At 45.7% G+C, this 21,780-nt stretch overlaps 1 protein-coding gene across 2 annotated transcripts in view; it reads left to right on the plus strand.

Moving 5' to 3' along the window:
- Nucleotides 1-21,780, plus strand: part of col4a3 (collagen, type IV, alpha 3) — a 142,935-nt gene that overhangs the window by 40,830 nt on the left and 80,325 nt on the right. For both annotated transcript variants that reach the window (XM_064938105.1, XM_064938106.1), the window contains 3 exons: nt 12,358-12,447; nt 12,716-12,760; nt 12,949-12,993. In XM_064938105.1, coding sequence (XP_064794177.1) covers nt 12,358-12,447; nt 12,716-12,760; nt 12,949-12,993 — 180 coding nt within the window. The remainder of the gene's footprint in view (nt 1-12,357; nt 12,448-12,715; nt 12,761-12,948; nt 12,994-21,780) is intronic.

A 21,780-nucleotide genomic window follows, 5' to 3' on the forward strand; every position in this document is an offset into this window, starting at 1 on the left:
TAAACCGGAACCGGGTGAAGAACATGGCCCACCTTGCCTGACGTGGGTTAAGTCTCCTAGCTGCCCGAATATACTCCAGATTCCGGTGGTCAGTCCAGATAAGAAAGGGGTGCTTAGTCCCCTCAAGCCAGTGTCTCCACACCTTCAGAGCTCTAACCACCACTAGCAACTCCCGGTCCCCCACATCATAGTTACGCTCCGTGGGGCTGAGCTTCGCAGAGAAGAAAGCGCAGGGGCGGAGTTTTGATGGCGTACCCGAGCGCTGTGATAGCACGGCCCCCACCTCAGCCTCGGACGCGTCCACCTCCACTATGAATGCTAGAGAGGGGTCCGGATGTGCCAACACGGGTGCCTCAGTGAACAACGCCTTCAACTTGTTGAATGCTCCGTCCGCCTCTGCTGACCACTGCAACCGCACCGGGCCCCCCTTCAGCAGTGAGGTAATGGGAGCCGCTACCTGGCCAAAACCCCGGATAAACCTCCGGTGGTAGTTGGCAAAACCCCAAAACCGCTGCACCTCCTTTACCGTGGTCGGAGTCGGCCAATTACGCACGGCCCTAATGCGGTCACCCTCCATCACCACCCCTGAGGTGGAAATGCGATAACCCAGAAAAGAGACGGCTCGTTTAGAGAACACGCATTTCTCAGCCTTCACATATAGGTCATGCTCCAGCAGTCTCCCAAGCACCTTGCGTACCAAAGACACATGCGGCCGAGTAGATCAGAATGTCATCAATATAAACAACCACTCCCTGCCGCACAGGTCCCTGAGAATCTCGTCTACAAAGGATTGAAAAATGGCTGGAGCATTCTTTAACCCATACGGCATGACGAGGTACTCATAGTGGCCTGATGTGGTACTAAATGCGGTTTTCCACTCATCTCCCTTCTGAATACGCACCAGACTATATGCGCTCCTGAGATCCAGTTTTGTGAAGAACTGTGCTCTGTGGAATGATTCCACCGCCGTAGCGATGAGAGGTAGAGGGTAACTATACCCCACTGTGATGGCGTTTAGACCTCTATGATCAATACACGGACGCAAACCTCCCTCCTTTTTCCTCACAAAAAAGAAACTCGAGGAGACGGGTGAGATGGAGGGCCGAATGTACCCCTGTCCCAGCGACTCCGTGACATATGTCTCCATCGCCAACGTCTCCTCCTGGGACAACGGGTACACGTGACTCTTGGGAAGCGCAGCGTTTACCCGGAGATCTATCGTACAATCCCTTCCCGGTCGATAAGGTGGTAATTTAGTCGCTTTCACTTTACTGAAAGCGATTGCCAAATCGGCATACTCGGGGGGAATGCACACGGTGGAACCCTGGTCTGGATTCTCCACCGACGTGGCACCGATGGAAACTCCCAAGCACCTTCCAGAACACTCCTCTGACCACCCCTGGAGAACCCCCTGTCTCCACGAAATTTTAGGATTGTGCCGGGCCAGCCAGGGAATCCCCAGCACCACTGGAAACGCAGGCGAATCAATAATAAAAAGACTGATGCGCTCCCTATGATTCCCCTGCGTCACCATGTCCAGTGGGACCGTGGTCTCCCTGACCACCCCTGACCCTAATGGCCGGCTATCTAGGGAGTGCACGGGAAAGGGAGAATCTATCGGCACAAGCGGAACCCCTAACTTAAGGGCGAGTCCGCGATCCATAAAGTTCCCAGCTGCGCCTGAATCGACTAGCGCCCTATGCTGGGAAGAGGGAAAAAAGTGAAGGAAAAAAGTTAAGACAAACAGGTGGCCAACAAGGAGTTCTGGGTGAGTTTGATGCTGACTCACCTGGGGTGATCGAGAAGCGTTCGGCCTGCCATCTCTACTCCCAGACGGACCCCCCCAGCACCGATCAGACGTGTGTCCTCTCCGACCACAGTTGGTGCAGGGAAGGCCTCCTCCTCCGGTACCCCTCGGCACAGCCCCTCCCAACTCCATCGGAATGGGAGCGGAGGGGCTGGGTGGTGAAACGCACAGGTCCCTCTCCGAACTCCCGCGGGCAGCCAGCAGATTGTCCAGTCGAATAGACATGTCTAACAGCTCATCCAGTGACAGAGCGGTGTCCCGACACGCTTACTCCCTGCGGACGTCCTCCCGGAGACTACACCTGTAGTGGTCTATAAGGGCCCTGTCGTTCCACCCAGATCCTGCTGCCAAGGTCAGGAACTCCAGCGCGTAATCCTGGGCGCGCCTCCTCTCCTGCCTGAGATGGAAAAGTCGTTCTCCCACCGCTCGGCCGTTTGGAGGGTGATCAAACACGGCACGGAAGCGGCGGGAAAACTCTGGGTAGTGCTCCCGTGCTGAGTCTGGGCCATTCCAGACTGCATTCGCCCACTCCAGAGCACGACCCGTGAGGCAGGAGATTAGGACACTCACCCTCTCCGCTCCCGAGGGACTAGGCCTGACGGTGGCCAGGTATAGCTCCAGCTGAAGTAAAAACCCCTGGCAACCCGCCGCCGCTCCATCATAAGCACTTGGTAGCGTCAGACGGAGGGTGCTGGAGTCGGGAGATGGGGAGTCCGGAGCCGGGGGTGCCGAAGGTGGAGAGAGGAGACCACCACTCCTCTCCCATCGGTCCATTCTCTCCATTACTTGATCCATCGCAGATCCGATCCGATGGAGGACGATGGTGTGGTGAAGAACCCATCGATGGGAGGGGGTTGGCTGCTGCTCCTGCTGACTCCATTTAATTTAGGTGCGGGATTCTGTAACAATCCGGGTGTCGTGGGTGTGGAGTCAAAGGCAGGAGACAGAGAGTACAATGCTGTGCTCTTTAATGCACTAAACGCACCTCAGGGTGCTAACAATGATCACGGCCCCAAAACACAGGGAATGTCAAAATGACGATTCAAAAAAGGCACGACTAGGAACTAACACGTTCCTCTGATACAGAGCAGAAAGTTACAAAGACTAATCCCGCACAACAACCAGGCGGGCCGGCTGTCTAATAAAGACAAACTAATCATACACACAGGTGCTACCAATAAACATACAAGGAGGGGGAGAAAAGACAATCAGTGGCAGCTAATAGGCCGGGGACGACGACCGCCGAGCGCCACCCGACCGGGAATAGAAACCACCCTCTGTCAGACTCGTGACACTCGGAACATTTGGTTGGTTGTCAATATACAGTTTATCAACTACGAGAGCTACACACTTCCCTTTTAATCTATTCTCTTGAAGATTGGATACAGAACTTTGCACCGTTCTGCAATCTCCCTCTGGAACTGCTCATTCATGCTTATTTTCATGCCAGCGAGTCTTTTACCCAGGCTTTTAACCATTACTTTATCCTTTAAAGAAAGCAAATTTGGCAACGATTGGACGCTCATACCTTTGTCCGAAACGGAGTACACGTTCGAGTTGGATTTTATCGACAGCATCGAGTGTGATTTGAAGTGTTGTAAGAAAGAATTCCTTCCTTCTATGTTTTCAGGAACTTCTCCTTCTCTTTCTTGGATACCCGTAAGTACTAGATGTTCTCTCATAGATCTAGTCTGTATGTCTAGTAAGGCTTCTCTCCTGAAAGATGTTCTCCTAGTTCATTTAGCTGGGTTTTTTTGTTTGTTGCCATTATCATAGCTCTTTCGTCACTTGTTTCAAGGCTCGCCTTCAACTCCTTTATATCCTTACTGACTAATTAAAGCATGCCCAGTTTGTCACTTATTGAATTTTACAGATCACTTTCTACACTTACCAGTACCAGTGGTAAAAAGTATAAATTGTTTGTATCCGTGGAGGAGTTGCGTTTTAATTTGGAGGTTGATTCTCAATGTTTACTCTCCATTATGTTTTAGTGTTGCTTGTTTTCGTAATATTTGTTGATACATTTCTCTAGCCTTATGATTCACATTCTGGACATAACTTTGTAAGGACTGTGTTTCTGTAAATAGTTTCTGAAAAAAGTGTGGCCAGCTCATTGTTGCATCATTCGAAACTGTCCGTTCTAAATAAGCGCTCTAAATAAGCGGGTGTGACCGTAAGCTTCAGGGACCACTCTAGAACGATGTGATGGTACGTTTGACAGGGTTAACATTCTCAGTTGATTTGTAGGTTTACACTTCTGAGACTTATGGCCTGATTTATAATCACACTATGCACACTCTTATTCCTCCTCTTGTTGCACAACTGATAATGACATTTCAGCTGCAGCTTTTGACTTTCTCCCTTTCCTCCTTCGGGTTCCAAAGAGTGATATCACAAGACTTGAAAACCAAAAGAAAAAACAAAACATAACAAGTATTAATAATGCGTTAAGCTATGCATAATTAATAATGGCAAATCAGCACTGTATACATGTTTCAACATCAACGCATTCAGAAGGTGAAAAGGAACCACTAACACTGGCCATGATGCATACTTCAAGATACCCGTCATTTGCGCCGTAATCCAGTTCCATGCTATTACTATAGCATCCTTCACCGCTACTACCGCTGCTTCAGTTGCTGTCCCTACCTCGACTGCCTTGATGAATAACTATTACATTGAATCTGTCTCCTGCTCCTGATCCCCTATTGCCTTTGTGGTTCACCAATTGATCTAGGACTGAATCTTTCAGATACTCCCTACCTGTCTTCCAACTCCGACCTGTTTCTTCAGCCACGAACATCTCCTATAATATCCTATGTTCTGCGACAGTGACAGTGAGTATCTGTGGATAATACTTCCCTGTGCTCAGGTTAGGTACACATCTCTCATCCCATGGCCGATCTACACCCCACCCCTTTGTGGACACCCTCGTTACAGTGTAAACTTTGGGTCCCAACGGTTGATAAGCAGCAATGACACTTTCCTTTTACCGTCACTTGGTCCCAATCTTCTGGGAGACATGTCAAGTATTTGCTTCTGGTTAGGAATGGGGGAGTGATTAGTGGCTTTGGAAGAGTATCCAACTGTACAAAATTAGCCACATCTTAATCATACTCTGCAACTGGATCCTGGACTTCCTGACGGGCCGCCCCCAGGTGGTAAGGGTAGGTAACAACACATCTGCCACGCTGATCCTCAACACCCTCAAGGGTGCTTGCTCAATCACCTCCTGTACTCCCTGTTCACACATGACTGCACGGCCAGTCACAACTCCAACAGCATCATTAAGTTTGCTGATGACACAACAGTGGTAGGCCTGATCACTGACAACGATGAGACAGCCTATAGGGAGGAGGTCAAAGACCTGGCAGTGTGGTGCCAGGACAACAACCTCTCCCTCGATATGAGCAAGACAATGGAGCTGATCTTGGACTACAGGAAAAGGAGGGCCGAACACGCCCCTATTCCCATCGACAAGGCTGTAGTGAAGCGGGTCGAGAGTTTCAAGCTCCTTTGTGTCCACATTACCAACAAACTATCATGGTCCAAACACACCAAGACAGTCATGAAGAGGGCACAACAAAGCCTATTCCCCATCAGGAAAATGAAAAGATTTGGCATGGGCCCTCAGATCCTCAAAGAGTTCTACAGCTGCACCATCAAGAGCATTCTGACTGATTGCATCATTGCCTGGATGATGCTGTTGATCTGAGCCATGACCAGCCTTTTAAAGCACTTCATGGCTACCGATGTGAGTGTTCCGGGGCGGTAGTAATTTAGGCTGGTTACCTTCACTTTCTTAGGCACAGAAAAACAGTCGTATAGCATCCGCGTCATCTGATCACTTCAGCATTGAGCGAGTCACTGGTACTTCCTGCTTTAGTTTTTGCTTGTAAGCAGGCATCAGGAGGATAGAATTGTGGTCAGATTTGGAAAATGGAGGGCGAGGGAGAGCTTTGTATGTGTCTCTGTGTGGGGAGTGAAGGTGGTTGCACATGTGACATGCTTGTAGAAATGAGGTCAAACGGATTTAAGTTTGCCTGCACTGAAACTCCCCATCCCGGATCCGGGATCGTGACTAAAGCCTCAGGCTCATTAGCATAACGCAACGTTAACGATTTCTGAAAATCGCAAATAAAATGAAAATAATGCGCCTACTCTCAAGCTTAGCCTTTTCTTAACAACACTGTCATCTCAGATTTTCAAAATATGCTTTTGAACCATAGCAATTCACTAATTTGTGTAAGAGTATGCTAAGCTAGCTTAGCATTTTGAGTAGCATTTAGCACGCAACACTTTCACAAAAACCAGATAACCAAATAAATAAAATCATTTACCTTTGAAGAGCTTCGGATGTTTTCAATGAGGAGACTCTCAGTTACATAGCAAATGTGCAGTTTTTCCTGAAAGCGTCTTTGTGTAGGAGAAATCGCTCCGTTTTGTACATCACATTTGGCTACCGAAACTAACCGAAAATTCAGTCACCTACAACGTCAAACTTTTTCCGAATTAACTCCATAATATCGACCGAAACATGGCAAACGTTGTTTGGAATCAACCCTCAAGGTGTTTTTTCACATATCTCTTCATTGATATATCGTTCGTGGAAGCCTGCTTTCTTCTCTGAATTCCATGGAAAAATACTTGCAGCTGAGTTTTGCGCACCAATTTCGGCGCAGGACACCGGGCGGACACCTGGTAAATGTGGTCTCTTATGGTCAATCTTCCAATGATATGCCTACAAATACGTCACAATGCTGCAGACACCTTGGGGAAACGACAGAAAGGGCAGACTCACTCCTCTCGCATTCACAGCCATATAAGGAGACAATGGAAAACGGAGCCTCAAAAATCCTGCTCATTTCCTGGATGCCGTCTCATCTTGGTTTTGCCTGTAGCTCACGTTCTAGGGCACGCACAGAGAATATCTTTGCAGTTCTGGACATGTCAGAGTGTTTTCTTTCCAAAGCTACCAATTATATGCATAGTCGAGCATCTTTTTGTGACAAAATATTGCGCTTAAAACGGGCACGTCTTTTTATCCAAAAATGATATAGCGCCCCCAGAGTTTCAACAGGTTAAAGTCCCCGGCCCACTAGGAGCACCGCTTCTGGGTGAGCATTTTCTTGTTTGCTTATGGCCTTATACAGCTTGTTGAGTGTAGCATTGGTTTGTGGTGGTGAGCAGACGGCTCCGAAAAATACAGATGAAAACTCTCTTGGTAGATAGTGTGGTCTACAGCTTATCATGAGGTACTCTACTTCAGGCGAGCAATACCTCAAGACTTCCTTAATATTAGAAATTGTGCACCAGCTGTTATTGACAAATAGACACACACCATCACCCCTTGTCTTACCAGATGTAGCTGTTCTGTCCTGCCAGTGCACGGAAAACCCAGCCAACTGTATATTATCTGTGTCGTCATTCAGCCACGACTCGGTGAAACACAAGGTATTACAGTTTTTTTGCCGTAGTAGCCTATTCTCTATGAGTAGGGCAGAGCATAAAGTAGAGCATAAACAAATGCGCAGAACATTAATCTCACAGGACCCTAGTGTCCAGTCTGGAGCGTGAAGTCAAGAGCTCTCCTGGTCGGCTACTGCATAGCAACCTAGTGGTGCCAAAAGCCCTGGACTGCTCTAGAAATCCTATGTAAAATGTGATCACCAGAACGGGCCAATTTTTGGGGGGTTCTGACGTTTCGGCCTCTAAAATATGTTTATTATGATCAAGTTCAATTCCCAGGGTAATTTTTAAACAACATACATACAGTATCAAGATATGAAATTAATTTATGATCCATTCTGACTACTACATTTGTCACACAGGACCACGTGCTGACACAGACCAATCACACACAGGCAAAGACACATACATCCAAACCAATGATGCACACATTCTACACACACGTACACATGGATTTTGTATTGTAGATATGTTGTAGTAGGGTAGTGGCCTTGGACAAACACTTAATGTGTTGTGAAAAATGTTATGAAATGTAATACCATGTCAGATTTCTTATTGTATATAACTGCCTTAATGTTGCTGGACCCAAGGAAGAGTAGCTGCTGCCCTGGCATCCTTAATAAATACATATACAAAAAATCACCGGCCAGCAGGCTACGAGGAGATTCTCATGCACGCTTGACTCGCTCAGGCAGGATTACAACTTCTACATCGACCATGATCCTTTGCTAGTTACAGTCACTTTCACCATGATCCTTAGCGATTCTTTTGGTGCCATTCAGCAATATGGCACATTTCAAATTCAAATAAGTCCAGGCTTCATGCGCCATTGAGAGTTTTCCATAGGTATACATGGATGAATTCAGTGCTACAACTATCTACTAGTTTAAATGTCTATGGATCCGCACACGCAGAAAATCTTCAGGACAAGAACAGTCACTCCGTATTCATAAAGCTTCTTGGAGTAGAAGTGCTGATTTAGGATCAGGTCCCCCTGTCCATGTTATTGTCAAGACCCCGTTACGAACTCGGGTCTCTGTTGTGAGAAACAGTCACTTAGCAAACTGAGCCACTAATAGTCGGCAGAACCCAGAAGATGAGGCAGACACAGCAGTACTTGAGACTGTGTTTTAATAAAGTAAAAAGGAAAGTTCTTCAGGCAAAAATATAAATCCACAACGTCAAAAGTAATTCCAAGAGAAAAAGGTAAATCCATAAAGTCAAAAGGTAAATCCACAAGGTGGTAGGTACAGCAGAAAAAAGCCTCAAAAGATAATCAAAAATAAATAAACGAGAACAAAAACAGATTACCACAAGAGTCCAACTGGGGCAACAAATGTTCACAGCATCGCAGGGGCTGGGTGCTAACATTCAAACACAGAGCAAAGAACTGAGGAAAACTAAGGGTTTCAATACATTCAAGGGAAACAAGGCACAGGTGCAAATAATAACTGGAAACAAGGGAAAACAAAAGGGTCAAAAAGCACAATTTGGGGCATCTAGTGGCCAAAACCGGAACAATCCTGGTCAAATCCTGAAATTTATCTTATTAATTATGATCTTAAAGGCAAAACTGATACAGAGTGGCAGGTTACCTAGTGGTTAGAGAAGTAGGCCAGCAACCAGAGGGTTGCCAGTTTGAGTCCCAGTTCAGACGGTAAAATCTGGGTCACTGACCTCGTTCTAGTTACCATCGCCTGTTATTGTGCCCTTTAGCAAGGCACCCAATATTTGCTCCAGGGGCGCTCCTTTGTAGTCGACCCATTACTTCCAGCCTCTCAGGGGTATGTGTGTCTTCTTGGGTTGGGTTGTGAGTATATAGCCACATTTCCATTCTCTGCAAGAAAACACCTAATCCAATTTAATTCTAGATCTTCTTTGTGAATACGGAACCTGATCTCACTTGAGGATTTGGCCCGGTGACCGTAGGTTGCAAACTGTGATATGACTGCCCCCAGCTGCAAGGTCATGTCTACACTTGACACTTACATGCAACTTATGCTATCAGAATACGAAGATCGCATTGAAAAGATGGTTCTAGACGCACAAAAGTTGCTTTGTGGTCAGGGATGCATTCTGTGCAGATTTCTCCTCAGTCTGGACTCAATCAAGCTACCGAAAGCAGAATTCCCCCCACAAGTCTCCAAAAAACGTGTGTTTTTTCGGACCGAGAGGCAGTTTTTCATTAAAACGTTGGAGGAAATATCGTTATCATATAAGTCATCCATTAATTATTATTACCTCATAGTCTCATTCTGAATGTCGTTGACTTTAAATCTGCACGAACCCTAGTCTGCTTGATGATTCAGCGATACACAAATTGACTTAGTTATTTATTTACTAACTAACTAAATAAACACACAGAATTACATAAACACAACCACAGGATAGATTATACATCGATTACTAACATAATGCATTGAAAAGTCCCTAGTGGACTAACACGATATGACGGCTTGGTACATAATGAAAAGGGAGGGGCATGTAAGGAGGGGTAGAGACAGAGAGTCAACTTATCGTACATACAGTTGGAAAACTATACTCATGGGAATGTGAATACTTTGCACATGAATGACCGCTCATTTGAAAATAATTGCAATGTATATGTATTTACTCTTGAATGAATTTGTCTTCTCTCTTTGGTGAAATTGCCTGGTCCATCTATGGAAAATCAGTTTGACAGAAGTCTCTGGTTGTGTAAGTCTCTGGTTGTCCATCAGAGGTTTGTCAGGACCCGGTTACGAACCCGGGTCTCCGGAGTGAGAAACAGTCACTTAACCAACTGAGCCACGAATAGTCGGCAGAACCCAGAAGATGAGGCAGACACAGCAGTACTTGAGACGGTGTATTTAATAAAGTAAAAAGTGAAGTCCTTCAGGAAAACATGTAACTCCACAACCTCAAAAGGAATTCCACAAGAACAAGGTAATCCACAAGGTAATCCTCCAAGACAAAAAGGTTAATCCACAAGGTGGTAGGTATAGCATAAAAAGCCTCAAAAGATACTCAAAAATAAATAAACAAGAACAAAAAACAGAATTCCACAAGAGCGTCCACCAGAATCAACAAGAGTTCACAGAATACTAGGGCTGGGTGCTAACATACAAACACAGAGCAAAGAACTGAGGGAAACTAAGGGTTTAAATACAATCAGGGTAAACGAGGCACAGGTGCAAATAATAATGGGGATCAAGGGAAAGCAAAAGGTCAAAAAAGCACAATGGGGGCATCTAGTGACCAAAAACCGGAACAACCCTGGCCAAATCCTGACAAGTTTACCATGCCCTTTGTAGTCGTAGCTGCTTGGTTTCGGAGTGTCTTTTGGAACGGGTCCTCCAGAGTTGTACCATGCAGTGTTCAAAGAGGCTTGTTAGAATAGATCCTTTAGTGGTATCTATGGTGATGAAAGGAAATTGTTCTTTGTCTCTAGTCTTCGGTAGAGTGTCCTAGACTACGTTACCTTACCCAGCTGCAGACTGAGAATGTTTGGTATAGTCTTCCTCTTCACTCGTCGAGAGTCTGAATGTCATAGAATTCATTGTCATAGAATTTTCTGGGCTTGTAGTTTTTAAACCTTTTGTCACGTTCAGCTTGCACTGTTGGCTGGTCTTAATGGTTGATTATTGAGGATACAGCTAGAACCACTCTACACACCGGTAGCAACTCGGCCTGTTTTGATATATTAAAATGGCAACCATATCAATGTGGAGCCACTGTTCCACATTTTCTGGTCTAATGTAAATTTAGTTAGGAGTCCATTTGAAGTGCTCTCGTCAAAAGGGGCATTCCTTCATGCTGGCATAATGTCTGTGCTCACGTGGACGTGGTTACTGACCTGATAAAATATTATATGAAATACAATTTCTCATTTAGAAGGCTAAAATCACGTTGCTGTCTTTTCAGAAATAGTTTCATATTTAATCATATAAGTTTGGCAACATTTAGATGTAAGTCTGATATATACATTGTGAAAGCTGCTAAAGTTACAATGTTTCCGTACTAACATTTTTAATGATATCACCAAACCATAAATGATCTGACATGATTGTTCTTATGTCCCTCCCGACCATTTCCCACATTCTTTGTGTTAGGAATATTGTTTCACTTATATACTTTTGGATGTTGTAGTTTTGGCGGGAAGAATATCCTTGTATCAAAAGGGTTCTTTCCCCTCAATACTGCATGGCTATGGAGAGACAGTTCCTACAATGTATTTACGACCGTCATAAAACTGCCCCACTTCCCCAGGAGAGGGGGGTCTTGAAATCTTTGGTTAAATGGCACCGTTGATCTCCATCCAGGAGGGAAAGTCATCACACCAGCTAGCTAATATTTAGAACAACAATTTTTTGTTTGTTTATAGTTATGCTAACCTGTTTGCAATCCATTTAGTGTTGCTTGTTAGTTTGCTGAGTCAGGTGTGACAGGTGTGACAGGTGTGAACTGTTACTCTCTGACTGCATATAGATACAAAACCCACTTGTGCTGGTGAGCAGCTTGAACTGTTTAGTTGCTAGGGAACTGGTGTCAGGGTTTGGCCACCCAGATAGTTCATTACCTCAGGTGTGTGTGTGTGTATTTGTGTGTGTGCGTGCGTGTGTGTATATGTGTGTGTGTGCGTGCTTTTGTGAGTCTATAATTATCTAATGATATCTCATGGTGTGTGTGAACGCGTTGACTCCCAAAGGCCTAGATGTTATCACTGCTGTCACACACCTGTACCTTAGTGCATGAAGGACTGAGCTTAAAGAAAGGGACTAGAATGTGCGTTGGTTAGTGAATGTGTGATTGCTATGTCTGTTGGGAACAGTAATGGTGATTTATTTCTCGATCACAAATCAGTAAGGAATTTGTAGAGCAGTTCTATCAAGAAGTGTGTTTTACCAATTGAAATGACTGCTGCTAGTCAATGAATATGGTGTTACATTAGCTGAAGGTGGTACTGCAGTTCTTCTAGCCTGTTGTTTGATAACTGGACATTGTAGTAATTCTGCATGAGTAACAATGAAAAACTAGAAGAAAAAAAACATCTCTCTTTCCTTTATTTATCAATGTTCTCTCTTCTCTCTCTCTCTTCACAGGGTGAGCCTGGGTATCCAGGTTATGATGGGTTGCCAGGAGTGGTTGGTTATCCAGGTTTTGAAGGTAATCCTGGACCTTTTGGCCCTAAGGTGAGAGTCTAACTGTATTTGTTATTACATGAGATATAGGTGTGTGTGTGTGTGTGTGTTTGTGTGTGTGTGTGTGTGTGTGTGTGTGTGTGTCAGTCTCATAGTAAATACTATTTTCCATTATTCTTTATGTGAGTGTGTGTATGTTTGCATGCCTGTGTGTTGAAACATTGTGTCAGTAAACAATCGTTTTGTGTGGTGAGATTTTAGAATGATTTTGTGTTCATTAAATGTGTTGCCAACTGGCTGCATGTATTTGGATTCACAGGGAAATCTTGGCTTTCCTGGATTGTCAGGACCCAAAGGCTCACGGGTATGGAGTGTGTTTGGAAAACAGTGTGTGTGATTGACTGCATGTGATTATTGGTTTACATTACTAGGCTCTACATGTTACGCCTAATGGGTTTGCTCTATTGTTTTTGGTCACACCCAAACTTCTTCTGTTTTGTCAGTTGACTCCACTGCTAGGATCGACTCTAACAGTACCTAATGTTTTAACAGGGTCTCCCTGGGAAACATGGGTTCTCTGGACCACCTGGGCAGCCAGTAAGTAATACTATTAGACTGTCTTAGATGGCACCCTATAGGTTTCATTAGGAAATATATGGATTCGCCACTGTTCTTGAACCGTTTATGCTCCAAACACCACACCAACGTTGAAATGTGCAGACTGACTCAACTTACATTACTTGGCAGAAGCTTTTTGATAGTATTTATATTTGTTTCATATTTGCATAAAAGCTCCATAGCCTTTAATGGTGCATTTTGGATTTGCCACTTCTCTTAAGTTTACTATTTCACAACCGTAAATACGTCAAGGCAAGCTGTCACGCCCTGGTCTTAGTATTTTGTGTTTTCTTTATCTATTTGGTCAGGCCAGGGTATGACATGGATTTTTGTATGTGGTGGGTTTTGTCTTGGGGTTTTTTCACAGGTATTGGGATTGTAGCTTAGTGGGGTGTTCTAGGTTAGTCTATGGCTGTCTGAAGTGGTTCTCAATCAGAGGCAGGTGTTTATCGTTGTCTCTGATTGGGAACCATATTTAGGCAGCCATATTCTTTGAGTGTTTCGTGGGTGATTGTCCTTATGTCCTTGTTTCTGTCGTGTGTTAGTTTGCACCAGTATAGGCTGTTTCGGTTTTTGTGTTACGTTTGTTGTTTTCGTATTGATTCGTGTTTTTCCTTGTTTCATTAAAATATGAATCACAATAGCCACGCCGCATTTTGGTCCGACTCTCCTTCGCATATAGAAAACCGTTACACAAGCAAGCACACCACGTTTGATTTACATTTCCTTTTCTACATACTTATTCTTTGGAACTATTTTTCATACACCGTTTAAGCTAAAAATGCCATGCAAACTTTTAAAAGTGCAAACCTGTCCAGACTAGTGTGCCTAGATTTTGTAGTCCTCTAAAACCGAAGAGATTTTTTAAAGAGATGTTTTCAATTTACTTAAACATTGTGACTTAACACAAATCAGCTATTTTGACCACTTTCACAATAGGTTAGAACATATGAAATCATAGTCAACTATGCTGCTATTCAAATCAGAGCAACAATACCTACGATGGGGAGAAGTCTGTCCATAAAAATGTGCTGCTCTGCCTTAACAGCACTATCAACAGGGCAGGTCCCACAGGCCCTGGTTTTGTCACACCTGGACTATTGTTCAGTCGTGTGGTCAGGTGCCATAAAGAGGGACTTGGGAAAATTGCAGTTGGCTCTGAACAGGGCAGCACGGCTGGCCCTTAAAAGTACACTGCGAGGTAACATTAATGACATTCATGTCAATCTCTCATGGCTCAAAGTGGAAGAGTGACTTCATTACTTGTAAGAAGTGTTGATAAGCTGAAGGTACTGAGCTGTCTGTTTAAAATACTAGCACACACCTCGGACAGCCATGCATATCCGACATAACATGCCAGAGGTCTCTTCACAGTCCCCAAATCCAGAACAGACTATGGGAGGCGCAAAGTACTATGTTGAGCCATGACTACATGGAACTCTATTCCATATCAGGTAACTGATGCAATCAGTAGAATCAGATTCAAAATCAGGTACAAATACACCTGAAGGAACAGCATAGACTGTGAAGTAACACAAACACACATGCATACACACACGATAACATACGCACGTACATATGGATTTTGCGTTGTAGATATGTGGTATTGAGGTATGAGCCTGAAGGCACACTCTTAGTGTGTTGTGAATTCTGTAATGAATATATTGTAATGTTTTTTAAATTGTATAACTGCCTTAATTTTGACGTACCCCAGGAAGAGTGCCTTGGCAGTAGCTAATGGGGATCCATAATAAATACAAATTCAAACAGAAATTGTGTCTACCAATTCAGAGATACATCTGCTTTATATCCACATCAACTACTTTTTCTCTCAAATGTTGAACAATTTCCCAACAAGTTAGACAAATACTTAAACTCGGTCTAGATACAGCAGCTAAGACCACACTAATGTAATATACCTGGAGACAGGAAGCAAGTGCAGAAGATAAGTTTAATAATGATAAATGCAGATAAATAAAAACAAAACACGTACAGAACTTGTATCAAAACAATACTACCTAGTGACTGCTGTCTATGGAGTGCTAAATATAAGGGGAGTAATCAAGTAGATAATGATGACCAGGTGTGCGTAATGATGGGGAACATGATTGTTTTCTGGGCTGATGGTTAGTAGACCGGCGACGTCGAGCACTGGGAAGAAGGGGCGGGAGGAAGCATGACAGTAGTGAGGCTCCCGTGTTTCATCCTGACGATCGCGTCTGGCTCTCCACCAGGAATCTCCTGCGCCGCCAGCCCTGCCGGAAGCCGAGTCCCCAGTTTGTGGGGCCCTTCAAGGTCCTGCGGAGGGTCAATGAGGTGACTTATCGTCCACAACTCCCGGATCTCACCATCCTTTCATGTCTTCTGACGACGGAGGGCGTGCTGGAGCCTCACATGGGTAGCGTTACACACGCGCCGGAACCACTCGTCCATTGCAGGGGCCACATTCTGGCTCGGTTGGTATCCCAGAACACACTGGAAGGGAGTCAGCCCCTGTGGAGGAGTGCCAAAGTGAGTTCTGGGCGTACTCTGCCCAGGGTTAGAAACTCCCCTGTCCCCTGTCGGTTCTGGCAGTGACTCATTAGGAACCTCCCCAGCTCCTGGTTGATCCTCTCCACCTTCTCGTCAGACTGAGGCTGGTACCCGAATGTGAGACTGACCCCTGGCCCCCAGCTTCTCCATAACCGCAATGTGAATTAGGAACCATGGTCAGAGACGATGTCCTCTGGAAGGCCATAGTGCCAGAACACCTGCTGGAATAGTGCCTCAGTGACCTGGAGAGCGGTAAGTAGACCAGAGAAATTGATAAAATGTCAACAACCATAATATAGTGGTAAAACCATCAGAAAGGGGGAGATCAGTTTATGGACAGACGTGACCAAGGTCGATGAGGCACCCAAAGGGGTAGTAGTTTCCCTGCTGGCGCGTGCTGGGGAGATTTGATTTGGGCTCATACTGAGCTGGAATTTATATAGCGGGTGACGTCCTGCGCCAAGGTGGGCCACCAGTAATTATCAGAGAGGGATTGATAGTGTGGGTGATATCTGGGTGTCCTGCAACGAGGGATGTGTGCCCAAATCAAAGGCCGATCCCTTACCCCCGTGAGAACGTATATGCACGCTGGAGGGCATATAGCAGGCGCAGGTTCGCACTCCAGAGGCTTGCGGATGTCCACATCTACGTCCCAGAGCACGGGAGCAACAGTTCTAGAGGGTGGAATGATGGGAGCACTCGGGATCGGAACCTCTTCTGAATCGTGGAGACGGGACAGGGCATCGGCTTTGGTGTTCTTATAAGCTGGCCAATATGACAGGGTGAAGTGGAATCTGCTGAAGCAAAGGGCCCACCTTGCTTGGCCTGGGTTCATTCACCTCACCGTCCATATGTACTCCAGGTTCCATGGTCAGTGAGGATGAGAAATGGTCCTTGGCGCCCTCCAGCCAGTTTCTCCACTCCTCTAATGCCAACGGTCACTGACATCAAAGTTCCTCTCTGCAGTTCCTCTCTCATTGTTTGAGAAGTATGCACATGGATACAATTTTTGTGGGCTACCTTGATGTTGGGACAGGATGGTTCCATGTCCACTTCCGAGGCGTCCACCTCCACCACGAAGGGCAGATTAGGATCTGGGTGTCTCAGCAATGGGGCGTAGGAGAAAAGCCCCATCAGTAGGCGGAAGACTTCATCCGCTGCAGGACCAATTTACAAGGACCACCCTTGAGAAGAGAGGTGAGGGGAGAGCCAATGGAGCTGAAGTTCTTAATGAACCAACGGTAGAGGTTGGCAAACACAGAAACCGTTGGAGCCCCTTTATGGTGGTTGGGACAGACTGAATACTTTGATCTTCCTTTCATCCATGCTCACCACCTGTGAGCTAATCCAGTATTCCAATGAGACCTTGACCTAAGGAGACTTCTCAGCTTTAACATAAAGGCAGTTCTCCAGGTGGTGTCTCAGGACTACTCAGACATGAGTGATGTGATTCTCCAAGGTGGCCGAGTGGACCAGGATGTCGTCGATATACATGACCACCTGGCGCCTGATCATGTCCCGGAACACCTCGTTCACGAACGCCTGAAACACTGATGGAGCATTGTAAAGTCCATAAGGCATAACCAATTACTCATAGTGCCCAGACGTCGAGCTGAAGGCCGTTTTCCACTCATCCCCTTCTTGGATGTGGATAAGATGATAGGCACTCTGCGGGTCCAGCTTCATAAAAAATATGGCTCCTCGCGGAGCAGTTCCATGGCTGAAGGGTGTAACGTTACCCCCTTGGATTTTGAACAGGGACGCAGACCCCCATCCTTCTTAGTCACAAAGAAGCCTGCCGACGCAGCAGATGTGGATGAGCGGACAAAACCAAGTTGGGGAGCTACCTGGATGTACTCCTCCAAGGCCTCAGTCTCAACCACAAACAGAGGGTAGATGCGGTGGCACAGAGCCTTCTAGTAAGTCAATAGCATTGTCCCAGGAGAAATGAGGAGGGAGACAGGTAGCTTGAGTCTTGGAGAACACCTCCCGAAGAGTCTGGTAAACCTCCGGGTTGTCAGGCTGGAGAGCGACGCGGGGGCAGGTCCTCCAGCATCCAGGTGACCGGTTGGTGATTTCCATGCTCAACCAGGAGATGGTGGGATCATGCCATTGGAGCCACGGGAGGCCGAGGGTGACTTTATGCACTGGTGCAATGATGAGGAAGGGAAGGCTCTCCTGGTGCCTGGATTCCACTTTGTTCCAAAGTTGAAATCCTGTCATTGTAAAGAGGCACCATTACCATGGAAACGGTCTCAACCGTGCATTTCATCTTTTTGATCTGAATGTCCCGTCTTTAGTCAGCTGTTATGCAACACAACATTGACTAGTTTTGTCTCGTCACTCTTTATGTCGGCTGTTGTATCTGTACCGGGCTTCAGAGCATATGAAATCATTATCTACCTTACCACTATTCAAACCTGGAATCAAAAGAGAAATATATTCTACCAATCAAATGATACAGCTGTTTTAGTAACCGAATTAACTATATTTTCTCTCAACTTTTAGAAACAACTGCCGTTTTGACCACTTTCCTTACATCTTGGACAAAAACGTATGAAATCTTAGTCTATGCTATTCAAATCTGTAATCAGAACAGAACCACCAACTACCAATCAAGAGATACAGCTGTTTTAGTAACTGCTTCAACTACTTTAATTATGCCCACTTCCCACTGTTGATTGGCTGCTTAATTGCCATGAAACTTTCCGAATTTCCTAGTTATAGGACACATTCTAAGACTGATTATGCCACACAGCTCACTCCAACTGTTACGTCCGTCGTTAGAAAGAGACCAAGGTGCAGTGTGGAAAGTGTACATCTTTCTTTATTTTTTGATGAACACCAACAAAACAACAAATGAATACACAAACGTAACGTTCTGCAGGCTACCTAGTAACTGTGCAAAAACAAGATCCCACAAACTCAGGTGGAAACAAGGCTGCCTAAGTATGATTCCCAATCAAAGACAACGATAGACAGCTGCCTCTGATTGGGAACCATACCCGGCCAACAAAGAAATAGAAAACTAGAATGCCCACCCAAATCACACCCTGACCTAACCAAATAGAGAAATTAACAGGCTCTCTAAGGTCAGGGCGTGACTCCAACCCACTAAAATATCCACCAATAACAATCCCACACAAACTAAATAATATTCAATAGCTACCCTACTAACCACCGCTAACCAATATGATTCCCTGACTAAGCCTATCTCTCTACAACAGTCACAATTACTACTGCAGTGTACTGCTACTACTATTAGGCCTACTTCTACCACAGTCAATACAACTACTACTACTACTACTAAACTCAACAAAAAGACAACATCCTCTCACTGTCAACTGCGTTTATTTTCAGCAAACTTAACATGTGTAAATATTTGTATGAACATAACATGATTCAAGAACTGAGACATAAACTGAACAAAAGTAACAGTCAGTATCTGGTGTGGCCACCAGCTGCGTTAAGTTCTGCAGTGCATCTCCTCCTCATGGACTGCACCAGATGTGCTAGTTCTTGCAGTGAGATGTTACCCCACTCTTCCGCCAAGGCAAGTTCCCAAACATTTCTGGGGGGAATGGCCATAGCCCTCACCCTCTGAACCAACAGGTCCCAGATGTGCTCAATGGGATTGAGATCCGGGCTCCTCGCTGGCCATGGCAAAACACTGACATTCCTGTCTTGCAGGAAATCACGCACAGAACGAACAGTTTGGCTGGTGGCATTGTCATGCTGAATGGTCATGTCAGGATGTGGCCTGCAGGAAGGGTACCACATGAAGGAGGAGGATGTCTTCCCTGTAATGCACAGCGTTGAGATTGCCTGCAATGACAACAAGCTCAGTCCGATGATGCTGTGACACACCGCCCCAGACCATGACGGACCCTCCTCCTCCAAATCGTTCCAGCTCCAGAGTACAGGCCTCGGTGTAACGCTCATTCCTTCGACGATAAACGTGAAACCCTGGTGAGACAAAACTGTAATTCGTCAGTGAAGAGCACTTTTTGCCAGTCCTGTCTGGTCCAGCAACGGTAGGTTTGTGCCCATAGGTGACGTTGTTGCCGGTGATGACTGGTGAGGACCGGCCTTACAACAGGCCTACAAGCCCTCAGTCCAGCCTCTCTCAGCCTATTGCGGACAATCTGAGCACTGATGGAGGGATTGTGCGTTCCTGGTGTAACTTGGGTAGTTGTTGTTGCCATCCTTTACCTGTCTCGCAGGTGTGATGTTCTGATGTACCGATCCTATGCAGGTGTTGTTACATGTGGTCTGCCACTGCGAGGACGATCAGCTGTCCGTCCTGTCTCCCTGTAGCGCTGTCTTAGGCGTCTCACATTACGGACATAGCAATTTATTGTCCTGGCCACATCTGCAGTCCTCTCATGCCTCCTTGCAGCATGCCTAAGGCATGTTCATGCAGATTAGCAGGGACCCTGGGCATCTTTCTGTTGGTGTTTTTCAGAGTCAGTATTAAGGCCTTTTTAGTGTCCAAAATTTTCACAACTGTGACCTTAATTGCCTACCGTCTGCAAGCTGTTAGTGTCTTAACGACCGTTCCACAGGTGCATGTTCATTAATTGTTTATGGTTCATTGAACAAGCATGGGGAACAGTGTTTAAACCTTTTACAATGAAGATTTCTGAAGTTATTTGGATTTTTCCGAGTTATCTTCAAAAGACATGGTCCTGAAAAGCGATGTTTCTTTTTTTGCTGAGTTCTACTGGGCTAAAGTCAATTTTCCCACTACTACTACAGTGACTACTTCTAGCCTCTAACAATTCATCTTCTAAACTTCTTCCACCAACATAAAAAATACTTTTGGCCAGCTGAAGTAAGTCACAGAATTTTTCTTGAAAACATACCCTTTCTATATTATAAGTATTGGGGCCATAGTTTTTCCTGATCAAGTCAGGCTTTTCCTGGTATTAGGTTCTTATTTTTCAGAGTAAATGACTCACAGACACTACAGAAGCTTTAACCAAGTTTAATTCTTCCCAAAAGATTCTGTACAGCTGTAATCAGACTGCAAAACATTTCTCTCCATTGGTTATATACACATCCTACTTAACAGTCTGATGGCCTTGAGATAGAAGCTGTTTTTCAGTCTCTCGGTCCCAGCTTTTATGCACCTGTACTGACCTCGTCTTCTGGACGATAGCGGGGTGAACAGGCAGTGGCTCGGTGGTTGTTGTCCTTGATGATCTTTATGGCCTTCCTGTGACATCGGGTGTTGTAGGTGTCCTGGAGGGCAGGTAGTTTGCCCCCGGTGATGCGTTGTGGCAGACCTCACTACCCTCTGGAGAGCCTTACGGTTGTGGGCGGAGCAGTTGCCGTAGCAGGCGGTGATACAGCCCGACAGGATGCTCTCGATTGTGCATCTGTAGAAGTTTGTGAGTGCTTTTGGTGACAAGCCAAATTTCTTCAGCCTCCTGAGGTTGAAGAGGCGCTGCTGCGCCTTCTTCACGATGCTGTCTGTGTGGGTGGACCAATTCAGGTTGTCTGTGATGTGTACGCCGAGGAACTTAAAACTTACTACCCTCTCCACTACTGTTCCATCGATGTGGATAGGGGGTGTTCCCTCTGCTGTTTCCTGAAGTCCACAATCATCTCCTTAGTTTTGTTGACGTTGAGTGTGAGGTTATTTTCCTGACACCACACTCTGAGGGCCCTCACCTCCTCCCTGTAGGCCGTCTCGTCGTTGTTGGTAATCAAGCCTACCACTGTTGTGTCGTCCACAATCTTGATGATTGAGTTGGAGGCGTGCGTGGCCACGCAGTCGTGGGTGAACAGAGAGTACAGGAGAGGCTCAGAACGCACCTTTGTGGGGCCCCAGTGTTGAGGATTAGCGGGGAGGAGATATTGTTACCTACCCTCACCACCTGGGGGCGGCCCGTCAGGAAGTCCAGTACCCAGTTGCACAGGGCGGGGTCGAGACCCAGGGTCTCGAGCTTGATGACGAGCTTGGAGGGTACTATGGTGTTAAATGCCGAGCTGTAGTCGATGAACAGCATTCTCACATAGGTATTCCTCTTGTCCAGATGGGTTAGGGCAGTGTGCAGTGTGGTTGAGATTGCATCGTCTGTGGACCTATTTGAGCGGTAAGCAAATTGGAGTGGGTCTAGGGTGTCAGGTAGGGTGGAGGTGATATGGTCCTTGACTAGTCTCTCAAAGCACTTCATGATGACGGAAGTGAGTGCTACGGGGCGGTAGTCGTTTAGCTCAGTTACCTTA

Source organism: Oncorhynchus masou, chromosome 26, assembly GCF_036934945.1.
Source record: "Oncorhynchus masou masou isolate Uvic2021 chromosome 26, UVic_Omas_1.1, whole genome shotgun sequence".
In the NCBI taxonomy this organism is placed as follows: Eukaryota; Metazoa; Chordata; class Actinopteri; order Salmoniformes; family Salmonidae; genus Oncorhynchus; species Oncorhynchus masou.